Source organism: Cyclopterus lumpus, chromosome 4, assembly GCF_009769545.1.
Source record: "Cyclopterus lumpus isolate fCycLum1 chromosome 4, fCycLum1.pri, whole genome shotgun sequence".
In the NCBI taxonomy this organism is placed as follows: Eukaryota; Metazoa; Chordata; class Actinopteri; order Perciformes; family Cyclopteridae; genus Cyclopterus; species Cyclopterus lumpus.
Window position 1 is genome coordinate 14,323,128 of NC_046969.1, and position 20,694 is coordinate 14,343,821.

Below are 20,694 nucleotides of genomic sequence, written 5' to 3' on the forward strand. Positions count from 1 at the left end.
TGTTCATTATCATTTGTCTATCGCTTATCCTCAAAGCATCCCATCCATTACGTCAGGGTGATGGATGTAAATTAGAGACAGCCCACCTCTCCGCAACGACCTCTGGTCAACTGCAGCTGGAATGCTGGGAAGCAGAGGGGATGAGACTACCAGAGAAAATGCCCCCGCTGACTACTTAACACATGTTACAGCTGGTTAAATTGGATATGCACTCCCAAATCCACGAAAGACCACATTAACCAAGCGTATCGATGTATTTCGCGATGGAGAGCCAGAACTTTACGCACGGACCCGTTTCCACAAATGAGACTCAGATAAACGCTTTACCGATTTTTATGTTTGCCGGAGGAGCAATTGGGAATTTAATTGCAATAATCGTCCTTTCGGTATCAAGACAGGAGAGGAAATCTTCAGCTTTCTACACGCTGGTGTGCGGTCTGGCGGTGACTGACTTGCTGGGCACGTGTCTGGCCAGTCCGCTCACCATAGCCAACTTCCTGGACCCTAATGTGCTGAAGGACCAACGTCTCTGCGAGTTTCACTCCTTTTTGTTGCTGTTTTTCGGTTTAACAGGACTGAGCATCATCTGCGCCATGGCAGCAGAGCGGTACCTGGCTATATGCTGCCCGTACACCTACGAGCGGTGGCGGGTGAACCGACGCTTTGCGCAAAAGTTCCTTTTCTTCATTTACATCAGTCACATCTTCTTCTGCTGCCTCCCGGCGATGGGCATGTCCAGGAGCGAGGTGCAGCGGTCTGGCACGTGGTGCTTCATCAACTGGGGGAAACACGAGCCCGTACCCGCCTCTTACTCCGTCATGTACGGCGTCGTGAGCCTGCTGCTCATCCTGGGCACCATCGTGCTGAACCTGGCGGTGTGCGGAGCGCTGCTGCTGATGCGGCAGAGGACCGCGCAGCGGCCCGTCACCAGGGCCAGCGTCCGGCAGAGGTGGAGGGCTCTATCCTCGGCTGCAGAGACGCAGATGATCGCGGTGCTGGTGACGACCTCCGTGGTGGTTCTGGCCTGTTCAGCTCCGTTGGTGGTGAGTCAGGACCGGATTGTTCTTCAGATTACTGATGTTGCATCCCCTTTGCCTATTAAGTATGGAACAGATAAGCTTTACATTTTCTTCCCAGAAACTAAACAAAAGGGGAATGCACACAGTTTAGCTATTATATCTTGAGTTTTTTCCATTATGCTAAATTAATTATTGATAGAAGTATTCAAATGCTTTGCTGAGGATTAGTAGCAAGTTCCTCCTAAAAATATTAAAATAAGAGTAAAACTTATGCATGCAGAAGTTGTGGAATAAAAAAGTGTGACTGTTGGATTATTGTTACACGCAGGCAGAATATCAATGTTTTGCTAGACCTGGGTAGTTTAATCTAATACATCATTTCATGTAAAATGACAATATGTTTCGTAAGCCACATCGTAATGTATAGAGTAACTAAAGTGACCGCATTGGTCAGATAAATGAAGAGGAATAGTATAAAACAAGCATTACATGTAAAAACTCAAGTACGGTAAAAGTAACAATGTTGCCCTTTCAGACCTCCAAAAAGTCGAAAGTCATCAAAATGAAACAATTTGAGAAGAGAAAATTGAAATATTTTAACACACAATTTGTAGAGATTGTCAGGATATGGAGTTTTTGTGTCTTGTTTCCTTTTTTATTTTGAAGTCCCCATCTCTTGTGTCCTCTGTTTCTCTACACTTCCTGTCCCTGTGATTGTCTGCCCTGTCCCTGATTGTTTCCTCCTGTGTCCAATCACCTGCACCTTCCCTGTGTATTTAAACCATGTTGGTCTCATTCCCCAGGGTTGGGTCGTCCTGCTTAGTTCCCTGGTGATCGCGTGTTGTAGACCTGTTGTTGTGTGTGATTCCTCAATTTAAGTGAAGAATAAAGTTTCTTTTGCAACGTTGTTGGCGTTTGGGTCCTGTCTCTCGGTGGCCACACATGACAGAGATAGTAAACTGCTGACAAAGGGTCACATTTTGAAATGTATTAGTCTTAAGCAAAAGCCAAACAGTTTGGGAACCAGTTAAAATAGTTCTTGCTCACTTTTCAGAATACATTTAGGAATGATAACCTTGATTTGAGTTGGGAAACCAGACAAGTAATGAAAAAGAGCACATATTCCAGTATTTTAAAACTCGTAATAACATGTTTTTCTCCCTTAAGGTCCGTTTGTTTGCCAACCTCATGATGAATAAATACCCTGACGCTGACCTGGCTGCCATCCGGATAGCCTCTGTGAACCCCATCCTCGACCCCTGGATCTACATCCTCCTCAGGAGGTCCTTGTTTCGGCGGTTACTCCGTTTATCCAGGCGAGGGAGGAGCACTCGCAGGAGTTCATCTCCTGCAACACAAAGGAACCTGTTTCATCCCGAACTCATGAGGGAAAGCCACGTGTTCACCCAGCTGATGTGCAATGCAAACATCATGACTCAGCTGCCTGCCACTGTCGAATTCACTCCGCACAACGCAGAGAGCCTCTGCCAGTCTTAAACAGAGGGAAGACGTGGTTGACATCTATGAATGTTTGGCTCTCGCTGGCTGCGAGCAGCTCGATGTAGGGACTTTGTCTCCGAGCTGTTGTCAGTGGGACGGAAAGACTGTGATGTCTCTGTGGACCCACAGCTGGACAGGACCCTCAGGGTTACTGAAATATTATTTATTAAATAAAAGTAAACTGCTGATCTGCATCTATAGACATCTCCTGAAGTGACACAGGACACAATGAACTATAGGACTTGGACAAAGTGCAACAATAAGACATGGTCGAGCCTTTATTTTGTGCCTTTCACTGTCTTCCAGCTTCGCCTCATACAATCGGGGCTCTGACTTCAACCTTTTGATCTCTCATCAGCTCCTCCCTCCACCTGATTAGCAACACAGATCATGTTAATGTATCAGTATGATGCTACAGGAAAGGTGTACAGCTCATTTCATCTGGAGGTTCCATTGACCAGAGACTCTTGAGTTACGGCCATTGACACGTTAAACTAGCAAGAGGTTAGTTTTGCATCAGGAGAGACTGATAAGCTTGATGAAGCAGACTGAATTACACTAATTCATGTGTAGCCTATAAAGATCCTATTGAGCCTTGCTGTCTTTTGTCTCTGTGTTTGTCTTGACTGGATCTCATGTTGTTATCATCTCAGATGGTGTTGACCATCTTTGAATCCCCTTCTTACAGTTCACATTGATAACGGATGGAAACTCAGTGGTCCTGACAATGGCAAAGAAAATATTCAACTACCTTTTTCCAGCAGCACATTTAAGCTTTCAGTTTTTCAGATCAGATTCTGTTTCTGTTGTAAGCAGTCAGTCACACAAGCCCAATTGGCCATCGACTATTCCTTTTGGTCTCCTAAACTTCGACCATATTGGGGCTGAACTTACCTGCATGTCGTACACTGAAGAGTTTGGTTAAAGGAGTTTCACCAATGAAGGGAGGCCACATAGTGGTAACTGTAACATCACAACTGGGATGATGACGTTCTCTCCAGGATGTTGTTCAAAAGGTAATGCAATTGATGCTGCATTAAATGATGTACGGCCACCAGGGGGCAGGAAAACAAAAAACACTACTGGTTTTATACAACAATGTCATATTTTACTTTCAGCTGTGGTTAAAAGCCTTCTGCAGCTTCTGGTGAAAATATCTAGGCTTGAGCTTCCAAGACTCTAGTATGTACACAAACCCCTTTTAATTAAGTAAGTTACACTTTCCAGGTGAAGACAGTTGCCTCCACATATTCATCCTACATGTCCTGACTAGTTAAGTGATATCTGTTTTAACTCCAGATAAACCACGTTAAAGGCAGAGGGCAGCAATACGTTTCTTGTTCGTTAAATCTGAAACCTTAAACGGTTCCACATTAAACACCTGCTTTCATAAATTACACACAAATATGACACTGCAATATGTAAAATGATCATTTAAGTGTGGCTGAATTCAAAGTTTTCCAGCATTCAAAATGTAAATAAAAAGAATGAAACATAAATGTGTACATTAATAAAGATATTCACTCTTTATCAGTATTCCATAATGCATTTATTCCCCCCCCCCCTCCCCAACATTTAAAAATACCATTTACTAAAATAAGCAGACAAGACTGTGCATAGCTGCACTTCTGTACAACATGTTTGTAACTTGACACCATAAATAAAAATCTATGAACATCAGTTAAGTAAAAAGTCTGCCTCGAGATCAACTGCAGACACAGAAATAATAATTGTACAAGTTTTACAAATTAAGCTCCCCTTTCTCCATTCATTGACATTTACATTCCAGTTAAACGCTTTACAAGAGAGAGCACACATCCAAATGAACAGTGTTCTCCCAGTGAGCTCACTCTACAGAAACAAACAGTGTGTCTCAATCAGAAGGAAATGCATAAACTACGTGTCCTACATGTTGTAGTTTATGAATTTTAACATCTGACCCACCTGCAATAGTCTCCCACCCTGTGGTGCATCAACACCAAAAAATTATACTTTTTGCACACTGCTTTTGGCAACATGAAGAAAAGACATGAAGAAATCCAAAAGGGCCTAAAAACAAATCAACCACAAAAGGTTTAAATGTGACTGGAACGCTTTTCATTTTCTGCAGGTCGTATATTACATTCTTGAATGAAAGGATTGTCTATTTGGATATTGTTCATCGATGTCACACTGCCTACAATGTAATCACATTTCTCAGCTGTTGATAGCATTTAAGTATTTTCCTCCGCAATTCCCGTAAAACGTAGATTTAATCACACAATAAGTCCTCAACCTGATTTATTGAATCCGATAGGCAGATGAAGTCTCCATTTCATTTAAGCCATAAAAGGCTATTTGTACTGAAATTTGTCACCGACAAGCTAATTTAGATTGTTTCTAAAAGTATATATGACGATTAAAAGGGAGGAGATTTCCCCCTTTGACATTTACAAAAATAGTTTGCAAACAATCAGCTTTCTAAGTTATCAATGTTCCACCTGTTGAAGACACAATTTCGAGAACAAAGCTGTTTGTACATGATTTAGCATTGAAGAAACGATTGCTTATTGTTTAATATTATATCAGGACAAGTACTCAAAATAGCTTTTTCAGACATCTGATTCGTCACATAACAGTAGTAAAAAGTAGGATTTTACAGTGAAATAAACATTTAAATGTGAATGATATCCACTTTTCATTAGGCTGTTTCGGTCTCTTTTTGATAATCGGGTGCTTTAGGTGTGAAACGCTCCACTTTGTTCTGCAGTGAATCGTTCTGCTGCTTTGGAGCTGAAACACAAGCTTGAAGGGAGTTGATGAGCATTTACCATACAGGATATGTGCGGCTGTAAAGCCAAACAGAGGGCCCTCTACTTTCATATCACATAATAAATGATGCCTCTATGAATTTTTTTTTATTATCCGTGCTTACACCAGAGGATTTTACTTTTAATATTTATGAGGCTGCCGTTTGTGGTGGGAGTTCTAATAATTCTGCTTTTGTGTTTCCATTTTATCGAAAATGTAAACACCTCAAAGTGTGCAACACAAAAACTACAACAGCAGTGTTATAAACATTGACAATTGAATAAGGTAATCTTTATTCCAGGGCTGTTGAAGTGAACTATATGCCAACATGCAGGTGTTTCTGGTCAAACAGTCCAAAACAGCCAACTTGATCTTTGTATCAAAAACAGTGGTGATTTCATTCCCTGCTGGAGAGAACCAGAGCAGCTACGTAAGACTACAAACAATGTCAGCTACAAACTATCTCAGCACTTACTTAGATTTATATATAACTTAAAAAAATATTATTATTACTGATACTAGTTTGTCTCTGGGAAGGCCAGAGCGCACCAACCCCACAGAGCTCGTTTACCTCCAGACTAAATAATGTGACAGTGTTTTTAATTTGTCAGAGAAGACAAAACCAGTGCACCATAAAAAGAGAGGGTGTATTAATAACCACACTATCCCCTTACCCACATCTACATGGGACTACAGCTGAAAAACCAAGCTCACAGGCTACAACTGGCACTTTTACAAAAATTAAATTAACGAGCATTGTCCTTACAAAATAAATGAGCAGAAATTCTACATTGATTTCCAATGCTGAGACAGCTGAATCACCAAAACAAAAAAAATAACCGTATATTGCTGCAGTGAGATTCAGATCAGAGATCCTACAGTAAGAAGAGCAAGCGACTGTTTCCTACATTAAATAGTTCTTCAAGCAGGAAAAAGGCATTTCAACAAATGATTATTAGTTAAACATTTTGCAGACAGTAATCAATAGTGATAATCAACCTTTTTTTAATTACAGTTGAATCTTTAATTGCAAAACCAAACCTGTGATTTCATGCATGTCTCCTTTTGAATCTGTCCAGTTACAAAAATGTCTTAAAGTAAAACACCATGACGTTCAAATCACTTGACAGAACGCCACAATCTGCAGAACACATTTTGTTGTTTCATGATGTGCAAACTGGAACCGGGCCTGCTTGTTCAGGCTTGGGGGGGGAAAAAAAGAAGAAAAAAAAACACCCGACAGGAGAGAAAATATCATTCTTCCTGAGAAGCTTTGCAAATCAATAAATACCAGTAATCAATTTTAAAAAATTGTTAATTGTCTCAAAACTGACAGCAAAATAATGCCTATTACATTTTTACATGGTTAGACTTAGAAAGATGGAATACGAGAATTCTTATGCACTGAAAGGATGCTTTGATTTGGTAAATCTAATTGTAACTTTTACATTTATGCTCCATGATAGCAAACCATGAACTAAATAGTTATGTTGGGGAAAGGACAGACGCGTGGCCATTGAGAGGTCATTGACAGTTCTGGGAGACAGAACTGGTCTCACTCTGAAAGTTAATCTTTCACACGGCCTCCATAGTTCAAAGATACGGAGGCCGCATGTGTTCAGTGATGAAAATATGGTGATAGTTAAAAACACTCAGTTGTGACTTAATGTTAACGGATCTGCTTGTGCAACAAGTTTTCGAGCATCAGTTTCTTGCAGATGCAATGATTTTTTAAATGTTTATATTTGGGCATTTTTGTTCATTAGGCACTTGTAATTTTGAGGGACGTTGCAAAGTGAGTGCAGTCTAAATGCTACTGTTGCCATGCTCACAATGACAATGCTAACATGCTGATATTTATTTACATTTACTATGTTCACCATGTTAGTATAGCATGCTAGTATGCTAACATTAACTGTAAACAAAGGCTGAGGCTGATGGGAATTGTCATTAATTTTGCAGGAATTTAGTTATGAATATAAGTTTGGGCCATTTTGACCTGTTGGTGGCGCTAGAACAACGTCAGAGGGTCACCAACATCATTACAGTTCACCCTGAGGGAGAAATTAATAACTGAACTGATCAGACCAAATCTACAAAATCTCTAAGTGAGCGTTTCCTAAAGTCCCATCTGCATCAAATGTTTGAAGAGTGCAATGTATTTTATTCACTGAGGACAACGATTCAAACCGATTGTTTCTCCTCATATCATTACAGGTGCCTCATGTAGAAAAATAACGCCTACACATGAAATGCCTTAAACGAAAATGTTAAGGCTTTCCACTGAGATTTGTTTGTTAAAAATGTATACACGACTGTTGTTTCGGTGCAAGTTAGCGTTCACATTAAACAATTACAGCCTTTCCTCTGAAAGTGAACAAAATTACCCAAAATACCAAATTATGGATGGTTTTGAAAACAAAACATTTCCAGACAGTAAGGTGCAAATCATATATTAACTACCTTTTGCATGTCCACCTACAGCGACGCATTTCTGTGTGTGAATAACATGGCTGAATCTGTCACCCAAATGTCTGAAAACAGGTGATTTAAGTTTTGTTTCCTCTCAGACCATCACATACAGTCTCTACAAAAACTAATAAATAAACAATGTCATACAGCGAAGCTGTCAGAAAGTGATGTTTAGAAGCGGAGGAGCTTGGGAGAGGTCACGTCACTGGCCATCTCATTCTTCCTATCCAGAACAAACAGCACTTGCCTTCAGTCTCGTGTTTGGAGCAGGGCTGTGTCCCGCTGCTGGGAGGGCGGCGACACAGTAATGTCTATGACGTCGAGGACAGGACCCTCCTTCACACCACGTACTGGTGGTTGCCGTTTGTCGTGTAGGCCTGCCGGCTGTATTGGAAGTGGTCAGTAAGCTCGTTGTTCCAGTTGTGCTGCTGCTCTGAGCCGTGGGAGAAAGGCATTGACCCGTTGGCCTGGACCTTCTCCAGAGTCGGGTTGTCAAAGGACACCAGGTCCTGATTGGCGCTTGGCAGCAGCTTCTTCTCCTTGTTGTCGTCATACTTGGCCTGTTAGTACAGGAGAAGGACAAATGGATATTAAATGACTGGGTGTCTTTGGAGTTGGTTCTTTGGTACTGCACCGTGGATCCTAAATAGTTTGGGTGGGTCAAATATTTCTCCAAGAGGAAGTGCAACTTAACCATTTACATTTAAGTGGGATGGAGAGTGAAAGATACGGAAAGTTGCTTTCCGGCAGAGTACCAAGCAGCTTGCAGCTTAAGAAAGAACAAGTGTGAATGGAGTAAAGTGCTGGTAGAGCATAAACTATAGACAGTGAATATAACTGTACACTGCAGAATAACTTTGGATTTAGAAACCTCCACACATTTCTACAATATCCTCTACTGATATTAGTTTGGTTGAGATGGCTGATGAAGAGCTTTCAGTTCAAAAGGAACAAAAGAAGATACATTCTTCTTGTCTCCTTTAACGTCTGCCTCTCCTCTGTCCTAGCTCCTCATTTAACTCCCTTCCTTCATCCAAGGCCGACTCACCTTGTTGTAGAGGAAGACCCCGACAATGGCTGTCATCATACCCATGACGTTTGTGAGGGTGACCGGGTTGCGCAGCATCAGCAGTGAGATGCTAATGACCATGATCCTCTTGGTGGCGTTGGCGACCGCGTAGCTGAGCGGGCTAACGATGTTCAGTACGCTGAACGCGATGACGTTCTGAGCAAAGTTGCAAAAGCCGCTGATGAGGAGGAGGACGAAGGTACCTGTCCATCCTGAGACTTCTGACTGAAAGGAAAGCAGCACGGTCAGGCTCCGTTCAGGTTCATATAACAAGCCAGATGCTGTAAATGTCATGAACAAGACAGTACTGCTACTCACCAGATCTCCATTAACAAGAAAAACAGAGAGATCCACCAGAATCCAGGTGGGCAGCATGAAGATAACGGCATTAAAGCCCAGGATGTTGAGCAGCCTTAAGTGGTGGATCTTTATGTCGCGCAACACCTTTAGGGAGGAAGGATCAGTTAAGACAAATGTAGTAGAACAATAAACGACTGCACTAGCAAAGGAGTTAAAGATGTAAAGTTTTGGGGCTTTCATTGTTACGATACTTCCGGTTGTCCACTACAACCGTACTCAACATGACACAGAATCCAGTCCTGCTGCCTCTTTAAAACAGAAACAATCCCTCACGGCAGAAAAAAAGTCAGTTCAGTGTGAGCCAAGATATTTAATAAATGGGCCTTATTCTCCTAACTTTTCCAACTCTGAAGATTGTTTTCACCTCATAATCACCAGATACATATACCGGTCAATATCAAAAGAGAAACAGGCTTTTGTGATTACAGTTAGTGGCACTTGTGAAATCCTCCTATTTATTATTTACAGAGCCACTTCTCTTATAAAGCAGCACTTTTAAAAACACACAGACATGCACAACTTCACAAACCAGGATGTCAGTTTCAGGCGTTTCACAGCAAACCACCAAGTGGTAACATTTTTCAATCCACCCCCCCAACCCCCCTCATGTGGCACACACCAGCCTGAGAATGACTTACCTTCTTGGAGAAGATGTTCTGCAGAGAGAAGCAGAGCGTGGCAGCCAGAGCACTGATGAGTCCAGAAACATCAAAGGACAGCTCAGTCGCTGTGGCCAGCAGCACTCCTCCAATGATGGGGATGAGCGATACATAAACCTACGACACGGACCACACGGAGACGGATGGCAGAGTCAGCAGCAACCAAGAAAAACAACAATTCAATTTATATCAAAGCATAATTTGCTCCATACGGGATTGTTTCTCAATAACGCTAATTGTTAGATGCACCCCTACTAAAATGAGCGAGAATATGAGCGGCCTGTTTCCTGGTTTGTACATCTACATTTAACATCGCAACACTGATGATAAAATAAAAGCTATACGTTACGTGAACATCAATAAATCATTATCACAGTAGCTCTGGCAGGCTGATAAAGTATGGGTGTGATTTCTGCATGTGTATTTCCAACATTCCCTTAAGCCTTGATTTCAAAGCACAGCTTCATTTCAACCTTCAATCTGAGACCACGCACACCTCAAAAAGGTATTCTACAACCGGATTTATTTGCATTTTTTAAATGTCGGATCATGAGAAATGAGGTGCCACAACAAGCAACAACAATGAGGGTCTCTGTAGTAAAGGAAGTAAAAACCGGTTGTGAACTTGTTTTAGCTAGAACTTGTCTCATCTCAACAATAAGTTAACACAACTGCAGACTGCGCATTTAAGCCATCTATTTCCTGTGTTGGTTGATGATTAAACCTTTTCAACAGATTGTGCAAAGAAACTTTGTGCAACAACTTGTTAAACACAACACAATATTTATTATCTTCTGCAAACACACCGATTATGCTAATCAATCAAAGTGCTTTTAACACAAGCACACTATTGTAAAGTGACTGGTTTTCTTCTTTGTGACCCTGAAAGTGAAGAAAGGCCTCGTCTATTTTGGCAGAGGCCTAGATTTCTGTCCCACTTCACGTTTCCCAACTTAATTTTTTTTTAATTCACCCGGAAGGCACTTTGCACTTAATAGGAAGACTTGGAGACTCCACGAATGTTTAGTCCAATGTACTCCGTTCTTGGAAAATCTACACTGTCCACTTTATGAGGTCAACTTGTGCAATCCAATACAACAGGTCTACCATCAACTCTACTTTTATGATGTTTGTTCTTTATGCTGTTATGTGGCAACTGAGCATATTCTGTATACTTTATGATGTTTGAGCATCTGTCATTTAAAAAAACTGAGAGATTGTGTTTTACAAAGTAGTTGTTAGTAGTCTTAAGGTTCTTCAGTACAGCAGAGCGGCCTGCTGCTGTTCAAACAAGATCTCTTCACACACAGAAACACGTCATCAACACCTACGTTCCCGGTCTGTGGACCAGTCTGAATACTGAAAGATAAACATGACAAGCTGATGCGAGACTCAAAGGTCTCCTAATTCACATGCAGTGACCTAGACTGTAAGATGTTCCACCATCAGGATGAAAAACAACCAACGACATTTTTGTTTTTAGATCAGTAGAAAATGATATGATAGCAATAGTTTTGATTTTGGAAACAAGATCTGTAATTGGACTAAATCAGCGTGCGTTCTAGGAAATTTAGATTTTTCAATCTTTTTTCACATTTCAGACCAAACAATTGACTAATGGAGAAAATAAACGTTGCTATGCAGCGATATGACCGTGTTACCATTTAAAGAAAATGTGTGGTCCATTAAAAACTAACAAAACGACTTATTAAAGGTTTTGTTTTGTGTTTTAATATAATGCTAAAACTTAACACTTGATACACTACAATATGTACTTAATTACATCAACTCAGGTGGATCAACCAAGTGTAAATCCCTCCCATGTTTATTGTCACTCCTGTTCTACAATTTAGTGAAATACATTTTGCTGGGAGGCACCATGAAAGAAAAAAATAATTAATAAAAGACATAATGTACCATAACAAAAAAAAGCAATCGAAATATACATTAATACAAAACAATAAAGAGATTGCAATAACTTTAAAAAATAGCCCTAATAAATAACCCGTAACCTAAAATATATCACTTATATCTTTACATAAGCAAAAAAATCAAAAATCAAAGAATGCTTGTGTGTACCTTACAGGTGATTTGTCTTGAATGACACCTTTGGGCCAGAAAATCTAGTTCTCATTTTACTCTGCAGTGCAAGTGTTCAACCACCTGAAGCCTTTCCACCAGCTGCCCACAGCATACTGAAGAAAGACATGAATGAACACCACTTCTATGGTATGAAAAGCAGTGGGTGAACGTGGGGCTTTAAAAAGGTGAATATGGCTTGTGGAAAGAAAAAGTTCTGACCGCCGACACCCCGAAAGAACATCTGATCAACTTCAGGGAAAAAAGCCGCTGCAGGTGGCCGTAATATTTGACACTACTGTGCCACATCACCACTGCTCAGTCTCAAACACTGAGACATAGCCTGAGGCCGCAGGCTGAAACAGAGCGTGCCTTGTTCCGTGTTTGCATTTTAACCTACTCACCTTTGTGGTTTGCTTCTCCTTCATGATTATTCTTGATAACAGCACCACCCATATTGGCATTGTAGCTTTGACTGTGTGAGAAAGAAAAAAAATAGAAAAGGGACAATGTCAGCTTAACAATCAATGTGTTTCCACCACAATGTAATGCCATTTAATGGCAGCAGGTAGAGTACAAGACTGATTACGTTTGGAGAATGAAATGATCCGATGTCAGAGCCCGGCCAACACCTCTGTCAAACACACCTCTGTTGCACTGCGTCTGACTGGTGTACTGTACATTAGGTTTATCCTGGTGTGTGTTACCAACAACAATGACAACTTCACTCAAGATTGGAGAAACCCTGATCTTTGAAAAAAGGTACTAAAAGGATCAACAACACATATTGTGTACAATGTACATGTTCACTGTCAGATTACTGGTGGAAACTGATGGAATGTATTCACTCGAGTAGTTTTAGCTGGTAAAATCAGTTCAAAGACTTAATGGTAACTATCATTGATGACAACACTCAGATTGTATCGACATTTCAGCATTAACACCTAAATTAGGTGCCAAGACAACCAGAATTCTCTAAAGTGGTGTAGATGGGGTGCAATTTCAAGTGCACTTGATTCTATAAACACTCATTTGGCAGTATATTCAGGTGGCCCAAACTAAATACGACAGGCATTTCAAGGTGAGAGGTTAACAGAATTCCTGGACTGTTTCAGTTTAAAGCCAGATGCCACTTTATTAGGTAAAGCCGTCTAATAATAGGCCTGCAATATGTCCTGCTGTCATGATGGCTGGTCAGTTGTTCTCTAAACCGTGTCAGAGATGTGTTGAATCAACCTTATGGTAATAGAGGCTCAACGTTGTGGTTGCTGTTGACCTATAACGTTTCATACCGAGAGGCGTTTCCTTTATCAAGCCTCTACTCACTGATATAGAAATACGGTAAACAAAAGTTTAGCAACATCCTCTCACCACACTCCAAAAAGACCGTAAAGCACTCAAAACAGTTTCAACATAAACTTAACATGATAACCGCCATTAAAGAAGAATTTAGTGAAGGCCAGTTCTGTCAGCTTGAATTAGTTTTAGCTAGTTAGGTGTAACGTTAAGTTAAGTGGCAACTGAGTGTAACTTACACAACAGACAGCTAGCGTTACTGAACTCCACAGCCAGTAACCCACTCGTGTTTCACATGGTTTATCTGAGGACACAATCCATTACATGAGGAGCTGTGATCTGATTTCCATCCGGCAGCCAGAGATCTAAGTTAAAGACGGCAATTCAGCCGGTCCAGTAATGGACCCTCCCCCCTGACGTTGTGCATCAGCCATCATTAAGTTGGCTAGCGAGCTAACAGAAGGTGGTTATTGCATGGAGCCTAGAGATGACCCGTTTGTAGTTAGAGGACCAACGGGGAATTCATTTATTTCACGAAAGTCCGTCTGTTCTCGACCTCAATAACGCCACAACAAACCGAGGCCCGCCAGCTAGTTACGTACTGCAGTCCATCGTTAGCCGCGGAGCTAGCGTCACCTGACGGCACCGACACATCACCAAGTTACCGGGTGGCCTCGCGTTAGGACCCACGTGAAGTCAGGCGGGCTGTACTCACCGGTATGCGCGTAGGAAACGGGTACTTTCCATATGCTGAAGTGTGCCGTCACAGACGCAAAGTATTTCCCGAAAGCTAAAGGCAGGATGTACCACTGGTAGTACTTGCTCGGCAGTTCTGTTTTGGGGACTCCCCACGCGCGCAACAGCGGCGGGAGGAAGACCACGATAGAAATAATATGAAACAGAGAGACTGTGACCGGGTACGGGAATCCATTGAGGATTATTTTGTTGACGATGTTGCCCCCCGAGCTGACCGTGTACCAGCCCACACACAGGAACACTATCCGGATCCCTTCCCTAACAGGGGGCCGGTCCGCCGCAGCCATCTTCCAGCGCGGAGTGACGAGACACAGGCGGTGTGCGTGTGTGGCTCATTGGGGGAGGGGGGCTCGACGCATAGCTTCCGGTGAATAGTTTCAAAATAAAAGCATCTTCAAGGACACGCGTTTATTAAACGAAATTTTTGTGAGCTGCAATCAAAATGGTAGATATTGGGGCGTTTGCATTTCTCTAATCTTGGAAATACATATTGAAAAAAGTACATGAATAAAAACAAATGAATTTAAACAAACCAATTGGCGCACCACAGCTGGAAGTGTAGACAAAGCAATGTCCCATACCTGTGACATGAAAGTGTTGAAAATGAAGCAAATAAAAACACATTGTGAAATAACTAAAAATAATAAATATACAATATACATAATCGTGACATTGTGAAATGTTCTTTTTCCTGTTTTATTTCATAATGCAACTTTTCATTTCAAGCCTCAGTGGAATGAGCTCAAATGGACATTCAGAACAATGAGTCTTCCTACATATTCCCTGGTGGCTACAGCATTTATGAAATCTTCATACTTGAGGTAGGAAAATCCTGCATTGAGGGCTGCATCTATCAGGTTTTATAATCGTTTAGATTTTTTCATATGATTGGGTCAATTTAAAAGTGTAACTATTTTCTCAATAACAGTGAAATTGCTTTTTTCACAAAACGGCACAAGACAAAGAGATGCAGCATATTATCGAAGAAGACAGAAAATCAGCAAATGCTCTAAGGAGTAGGGAATGTTTAGTTTGCTTGAAAGATTCATTAGAAAATAATGTTTTATAAAATAGATGACATTTTTTTCTGTTGAATTAATTGATAAAAACAGCTACAACCTTTTCTTATGAGCATAGCAATGTTGTCAAAACGTTTTCAGTATACAGGAATAAATGGTAATTCATCTGAGAGTGATGTGCACGCAGATTCTGCACTGTGGAAAATAATTTGTCAGTTAGATTAATGCAGTTGCAAAGAAAAAAGACAATCACAATTCTTTCAGGTTGTTTTTTATTAACACATAACATGTCCACTTAAAAGGACGAAGTAGCAAATATGTTCTCTTCTGCATTCAATGGAACACAAAAGGCTAATTTCTGTACATTCACTAAGGCTCTGTCTTTAGGGAAAACACAGGTTTCCATAAGGCAAACAATATCTACAGGAATGATATTAAGTACTTTATCCAGCATGTCAATTTATATCTCAGTTCTTCCTGACAGTACAAAGATGCAAGCTATAGCGTTAATTGCCCTGCCATTTCAATTAATATTTTACATCTTAAATACACAGTAAAGGGAAAAGGCAAGTATAAAATAAAGTTCACATTATCAGAATGTGTCTTTTTGGAGTTTCCTGTGTAATGTAGGTTTGGCGCATCAGCAGGAAAAGGTTGGACTGTCACTGACCCAATTCTGAATAAAACAAATCAGACAAAAATGTTTGTGTAACTGAACATGTAAATCTTAAAATGAATACGTAAATAGCAATAAATATCATACATGACAGCCACATTTATTTATCAACGTGCATTTTTCAACCATCATACCAGCATTTCTTTCCCTCACCCCAACTGAAGAGTCACATCTGGCAGTTCAATGTCACTTTATTGAACAGCATTCAAACCTAACACAAGAACAATACTCAATTGTTTTAAAGCTGATTTGTCAGTTATGTTTCTGGTAAAAGAGGCTGTAAGAGACAGTTTTTCAGTGGGTACACATCTGTTCTAAAGATAAACATTTTTCACAGCAGTATAGTTGTTAGTACCAAATGGTAATAGCTACTTGAAGATTAATTTCAGCTTTAACAGCTAAATAGCCTTCAAGATTCACGAGTGTAACAAAACCTTATTGGGAGACGTATCTGTTGGTCTTCTGTTCCAATTATGTAGCTTACTACTCTATTGATAGGTGATTATGTTTTAAAAAAAATACTTTTGCTAAAAATGTAACTTAAATATAAAATAAATAATACTGCACGGTGGATTAAATGTACGTGGATGCAGAAAATCAAGTGAAGTCACATTCCACATTGTATGTGTACTTATAATAAAATGTAGCTGTGTAGTTTCATGTGTTGTCCTTTTCCATACAAAGAATGGCAGGTATTGGTACCTCATTCTGTACAGTTACTGAACAGCCACAACTAAATGGCCAGATAATGCATAGCCTTGTTCCTTCGTGCTGTCAATGTTCAAACACTCCTAAAAACACTGATTACACCCCTTGTGCTCCACACACACACACGCAAGCAGGCAGCACACTGATTCCATTTTTACCAACGATGCAAAACAGCAGCGTACACTGAAATAAAGTGCCTTCACGCACACGCAGAGTTGCTCCGCTATACGATAAAGACAGCTTTCAACTTTCAATTTAAAAACGCTACCTCAGTTTCAATCCAGACAGATGTACGGCAGTATGTTCAACCTGCTCTCATCTCCATGCAGGTCTAAAGAGATGCACTCCGTCCAGTCATACCAAGCACCCTTTGTGTCATAGCAACCGTTAACCCCAGACCAGTGTTGCTTGTGTAATCTGTTCAAGTCTTCATTGATGACCTCTCTGCTAACTCCTGGTAAATCCCTGGCTGGGAGTTCTGGTGCCAACACATGTGTTTTCTTGACATCTGTACTTCGGTGCTCCTCTTTTTTCAAGAACTCGTTCATGAAAAAGTGTGTACTGGGGGTGTGTGTGCCTGACGATGTCAGGACGTTGCTTTGCTGGCTAAGGTACGACTGGATGATTTCGCTCCTCGACAGCTCTTTCCAGTCTGTCTGCTGGAAGGGACTGGGAGAGACCAGTGGATTCTGCTTCGGCTGTTCTGACCACTGAGACTCAGGTCTGTGGCCCAGTCTGACCCCTCCCTCCTGGCAAGACTCCTTCTGTAATGAGGATTTTATCTGTCCTGTTACAGGGTCAAATGTCAGTCTCCTGTCTTTTAACCTGACAGGTTTAGTGTCATCCTCTACGCTCTGTCCATCTAAATTCATCACGTGGTCCTTAGGCCTATATTTCTGTCTTTTCCTTTTCTCTGTATTGTTAACTGGACTATCATCTTCCAAACTGAGCACATCACTGCAGGTGGAGGCATAAGACTTGTGAATAGACGTACTGGGAGGCCTGCTTTGAGAATCCAAATCTAAACAGCCTGTGGGCAAACCCTGAACACAACCAGTGAAAGGCTGAGTGGAAGGCTCCAGCCCAGAGGTGTCCACAGACCCATGCCTTGCAGTGGGGCTAGATAGACCCTGTGCTGGTAATGCAGTCTGTTTGACACCAGATTCCTGCTTTGGAGTCTGAGGACTGTGCAAGGAACAGCGTGGGCTTCTGGGTCGACACTGCCCCCCAGAGAAAGCTTTCTCCTGTCTGGCTTGTTGCTGCAAAACTGATGCTTTTAGCAAAGAAGACGTGCTTGGAGGCTTGACGTATCCTGGGGCACTTGGATGAGGTTTTACAGCATTGACTGGGATTTTATTTAGCCTTTCATTGTCCAATGGCTCAGAAATCTCCCTTTCCAAAGACTGATGTGCATGAGTATCTGTAAAAATGTCAGAGCTACCACCAATTCCATTGGTTGGTAGTTGTTTGGAGTTTTGCATTTTATCAACAAGAGTTGTTTTGGATATCTTGGCTGGTAAGAGCTGTCCTTCCTTCTGGTCAACCTTACGTTTCCTGTTGCTCGGTTTCTCCACCCTCGGGGAGGAACAGTTGTTGAAGTCATTTCTGTTCTTCAACTCGGGACCCGTTTTACTTGATGGTGTGGTGGCAGCTGTAGTGGAGATGCAAGGATGAGCACCACCATTGGAAGACCATGATGCACCGCTGTGTCCTTTGGACAACACCTCACCCTTTCCTGGCTCAATTAGCTTCTGCCAGTTTCGCAGGAGCTTCTTGGCCCTTTTTGCAAGGTCCTCATTCTTGGTTTTCTTCCGGACATCGTTGATGAGCTTGCCAAGACGGGTTTCCTTTATGGAGATAAGATTGGTCATAGTTGCTTTTTAACACCAGACAGGATTTAACTGCATGTCATTTTGTATTCACATACTGTAGGAATGTAACCCACCTCCAGTGCCTCTTTGGTGATAGGAGTTTTCTCCAAAAAGGAGATCACCTCCATCACTACCACCATGTTGCATATCTGCTGAAAAAATGCATACGTTTGTTATATATATATATATATATATATATATATATATATATATATATATATATATATATATATATATATATATATATATATAATTATTATATTATATACACACACACACTGAGACATCAAATTATTATCAGCATTACAACAGCGCCCACGTACAGTTGTTTCTATGTAGATGTTGTAAAGTGTGATCCATAACATCATAGGCCCAATTAGCATGAATTCTCCAGAGAGAGAAATAAAAGCCGTTAAAAGGTCGAGGCATGATTTGAATAGACTTTCAGGTGTGCACCTGTATGTTTGGAGTACTTCTACTGGTTTCAGGCTCAATATGACAAACTGAGATTGCATGCAAATATATTTTTTATTCCCACAAGAAGAGTAAGATAGAAGAAAGGTGCATTACTGTGGCTGCAATCCCTTTAATATCTCTAATAGTAATGGACCGTTGTACTGGATTTGATTTTAGGATTTCTGCATCAATGATATATGAAGTTGGGGCGTTTAATTTGCTGGATTAGCCCCAAAACACATTCCTGTGAGATTAATTAACAAACATCATGATAGAGGACGTCATATCCACCCCACTTAACGCCATGTATGTGATCATAATTATGCAGAGAATATCTAGTAGCAAACAAATAGTAGCTTATTAAGTTATGTGCTTGAACACACAGCAGTGCAGTATACATATAAATGTATCCAAGTTAACAAATACCATATCCGGCACTGTTAATTAAGTTTCTAAGATTGTCGTGGTATTTTTACAGCATCTTTCAATATCTGGCAATTACCAGAGGTATAATAAAACTGGACGGCACACAGCAAAACTTAAATGTCATTGCTTGAAATGTTTGCTGGATGCGGTGCAGTCTGGCTGTAACATGAAAGTTGACAATAAAGTGCTGTAACATATCTTAATAATCTCATCAACTGTTTGATAGAGAAGAGTATAGATGATAATGTAATCTCGGAGAATATCACTTGATCCCACTGTAGTCCGAATTAAGCAACGTTTCTGTCACGAAAGGACCCTTACCTCTGGATTTACCGTTACACTTCATACCTGGAAGCTCAGTTCAGCAAGTATTGGCTACATCAACAGAAGTCAGATAGCTCGGAGTCGGAATGCATTAGTTTATTTAGCTAACTAGTGATGTTAGCCAGCTAATCAGCAGTAACATACTGACACTGTCTGCCCCCACTTTGTCAACCCAGAGTCGGCTTGGCCTTGTTGTCTGCCTTTCTGCGCCCACTTTGTCCTCGGGAGACTAGCGGTTATACTCACATTGCTCTGGCCGTCGATGGCCTGTAGCAGCCGGTCTTTCATCACCTGCGGAGTGGCTGTAGCCGCTGTCATCGCCTGGCGGTGTCGCGGGTCAGGACGGACTCAGACAGCAGAATCCCCCGAAGAGGCAGCGGTGGCGAACCTGCCGACACTCACAGGCCCGACGGAAGACCTTCTCCGGGTGAGAGCACCATGGTCTATGATGCTTTTATTTTGGTTTTCATTCGCTGCCGTCACGATTTAATAATTCGGACGACGAGCATCGAGAAACCTCTCCGGGTATCGGCTACCCCCCTCGGCTGGTAGCCTGCTCCGCTCCCGTCTTCTCATCGGGCTTTTTGTGAAGAGCTCGCGCAGAGCATGATGGGAGAATTTTACGTAACCAATTGTTCACATCCGATCCGTTCGATGAAGGATCCCATGTGAGAGATGCATACATCCATGGAAAGATGTCGCGTTAAACAATGGTGATCTACACGACAAAGGATCTTTATATTTAGTTTTTCATTCATTCATAAGTTTCATACCGTAACAGTTTTCCGTTAGAGGTTTCAAAACGAAATTTGTTTACGTGCAAATAGGTATGTATAATAAAAAATAGTATGCCCAACTTTCCCTTGAAATATATTATATATTTTTTTATATCTAAGATAATGATACACGGAATTCTTAAGGAAAAATGTCACTTCTATAAATGTAAGTTACAATTTGAAATACATTAATATTACTTTGCAAGTATCTGATCCTTATTAAAAAAAGGAAAGCTGTCAAAAACCTACATTTCTAATTATATATACTGTACATACATTTCATATGTATTGCTCTTTTTTTCATTGTCACTTGGTGGCACTGTTACCTCATTGGGATTTGAAGAAAACAGATAGGATAGTATTTAGATCCGACACAATATACGACTAGAGTGGTTGCAACCCTCAAACAGTGAGACATATCTAACTCCAGAAGTGGTT

At 41.0% G+C, this 20,694-nt stretch overlaps 3 protein-coding genes across 4 annotated transcripts; 1 reads left to right on the forward strand and 2 right to left on the reverse strand.

The window, feature by feature from the left end:
• Positions 1-263: 263 nt before the first annotated feature.
• Positions 264-2,516, forward strand: LOC117729384 (prostaglandin E2 receptor EP4 subtype-like). Its single transcript, XM_034530394.1, has 2 exons — positions 264-1,043; positions 2,187-2,516. Exons 1-2 carry the CDS (start codon positions 264-266, stop codon positions 2,514-2,516), a joined length of 1,110 nt encoding a protein of 369 aa, XP_034386285.1.
• A 2,008-nt stretch (positions 2,517-4,524) lies between these two features.
• slc35e1 (solute carrier family 35 member E1) lies at positions 4,525-14,335 on the reverse strand. Its single transcript, XM_034530750.1, has 6 exons — positions 13,960-14,335; positions 12,353-12,423; positions 9,849-9,986; positions 9,169-9,294; positions 8,830-9,075; positions 4,525-8,341 (listed from the first exon to the last, which is right to left on the reverse strand). The coding sequence occupies exons 1-6, from the start codon at positions 14,285-14,287 to the stop codon at positions 8,120-8,122; spliced, it is 1,131 nt and encodes a 376-aa protein (XP_034386641.1). The 5' UTR covers positions 14,288-14,335; the 3' UTR covers positions 4,525-8,119.
• A 945-nt stretch (positions 14,336-15,280) lies between these two features.
• On the reverse strand, positions 15,281-20,072 carry LOC117730077 (mediator of RNA polymerase II transcription subunit 26-like). Of its 2 annotated transcripts, none has more exons than XM_034531575.1 (3): positions 19,727-20,072; positions 18,349-18,423; positions 15,281-18,250 (listed from the first exon to the last, which is right to left on the reverse strand). In XM_034531575.1, the coding sequence occupies exons 1-3, from the start codon at positions 19,796-19,798 to the stop codon at positions 16,679-16,681; spliced, it is 1,719 nt and encodes a 572-aa protein (XP_034387466.1). In that variant the 5' UTR covers positions 19,799-20,072; the 3' UTR covers positions 15,281-16,678. The 2 variants fall into 2 exon arrangements, with proteins under 2 accessions (XP_034387466.1, XP_034387465.1); XM_034531574.1 differs by having other exon boundaries at positions 15,290-18,250; positions 18,349-18,426; positions 19,727-20,059.
• Between the last annotated feature and the right edge of the window lie 622 nt (positions 20,073-20,694).

What these genes read in the sequence shown, in the direction of transcription:
- LOC117729384 (XM_034530394.1), top strand. Translation starts at nt 264, where the DNA reads ATGGAGAGCCAGAACTTTACGCACGGACCCGTTTCCACAAATGAGACT. An exon ending in CCTGTTCAGCTCCGTTGGTG is followed by an intron (nt 1,044 to 2,186) that starts GTGAGTCAGGAC and finishes TTCTCCCTTAAG; the next exon opens with GTCCGTTTGTTTGCCAACCT.
- slc35e1 (XM_034530750.1), bottom strand. Translation starts at nt 14,287, where the DNA reads ATGGCTGCGGCGGACCGGCCCCCTGTTAGGGAAGGGATCCGGATAGTG. An exon ending in AGGAGAAGCAAACCACAAAG is followed by an intron (nt 9,987 to 12,352) that starts GTGAGTAGGTTA and finishes TCCGTGTCGTAG; the next exon opens with GTTTATGTATCGCTCATCCC. An exon ending in TTCTTGTTAATGGAGATCTG is followed by an intron (nt 9,076 to 9,168) that starts GTGAGTAGCAGT and finishes CTTTCCTTTCAG; the next exon opens with TCAGAAGTCTCAGGATGGAC.
- LOC117730077 (XM_034531574.1), bottom strand. Translation starts at nt 19,798, where the DNA reads ATGACAGCGGCTACAGCCACTCCGCAGGTGATGAAAGACCGGCTGCTA. An exon ending in CCATCGACGGCCAGAGCAAT is followed by an intron (nt 18,427 to 19,726) that starts GTGAGTATAACC and finishes GCATTTTTTCAG; the next exon opens with CAGATATGCAACATGGTGGT. An exon ending in TCACCAAAGAGGCACTGGAG is followed by an intron (nt 18,251 to 18,348) that starts GTGGGTTACATT and finishes ATCTCCATAAAG; the next exon opens with GAAACCCGTCTTGGCAAGCT.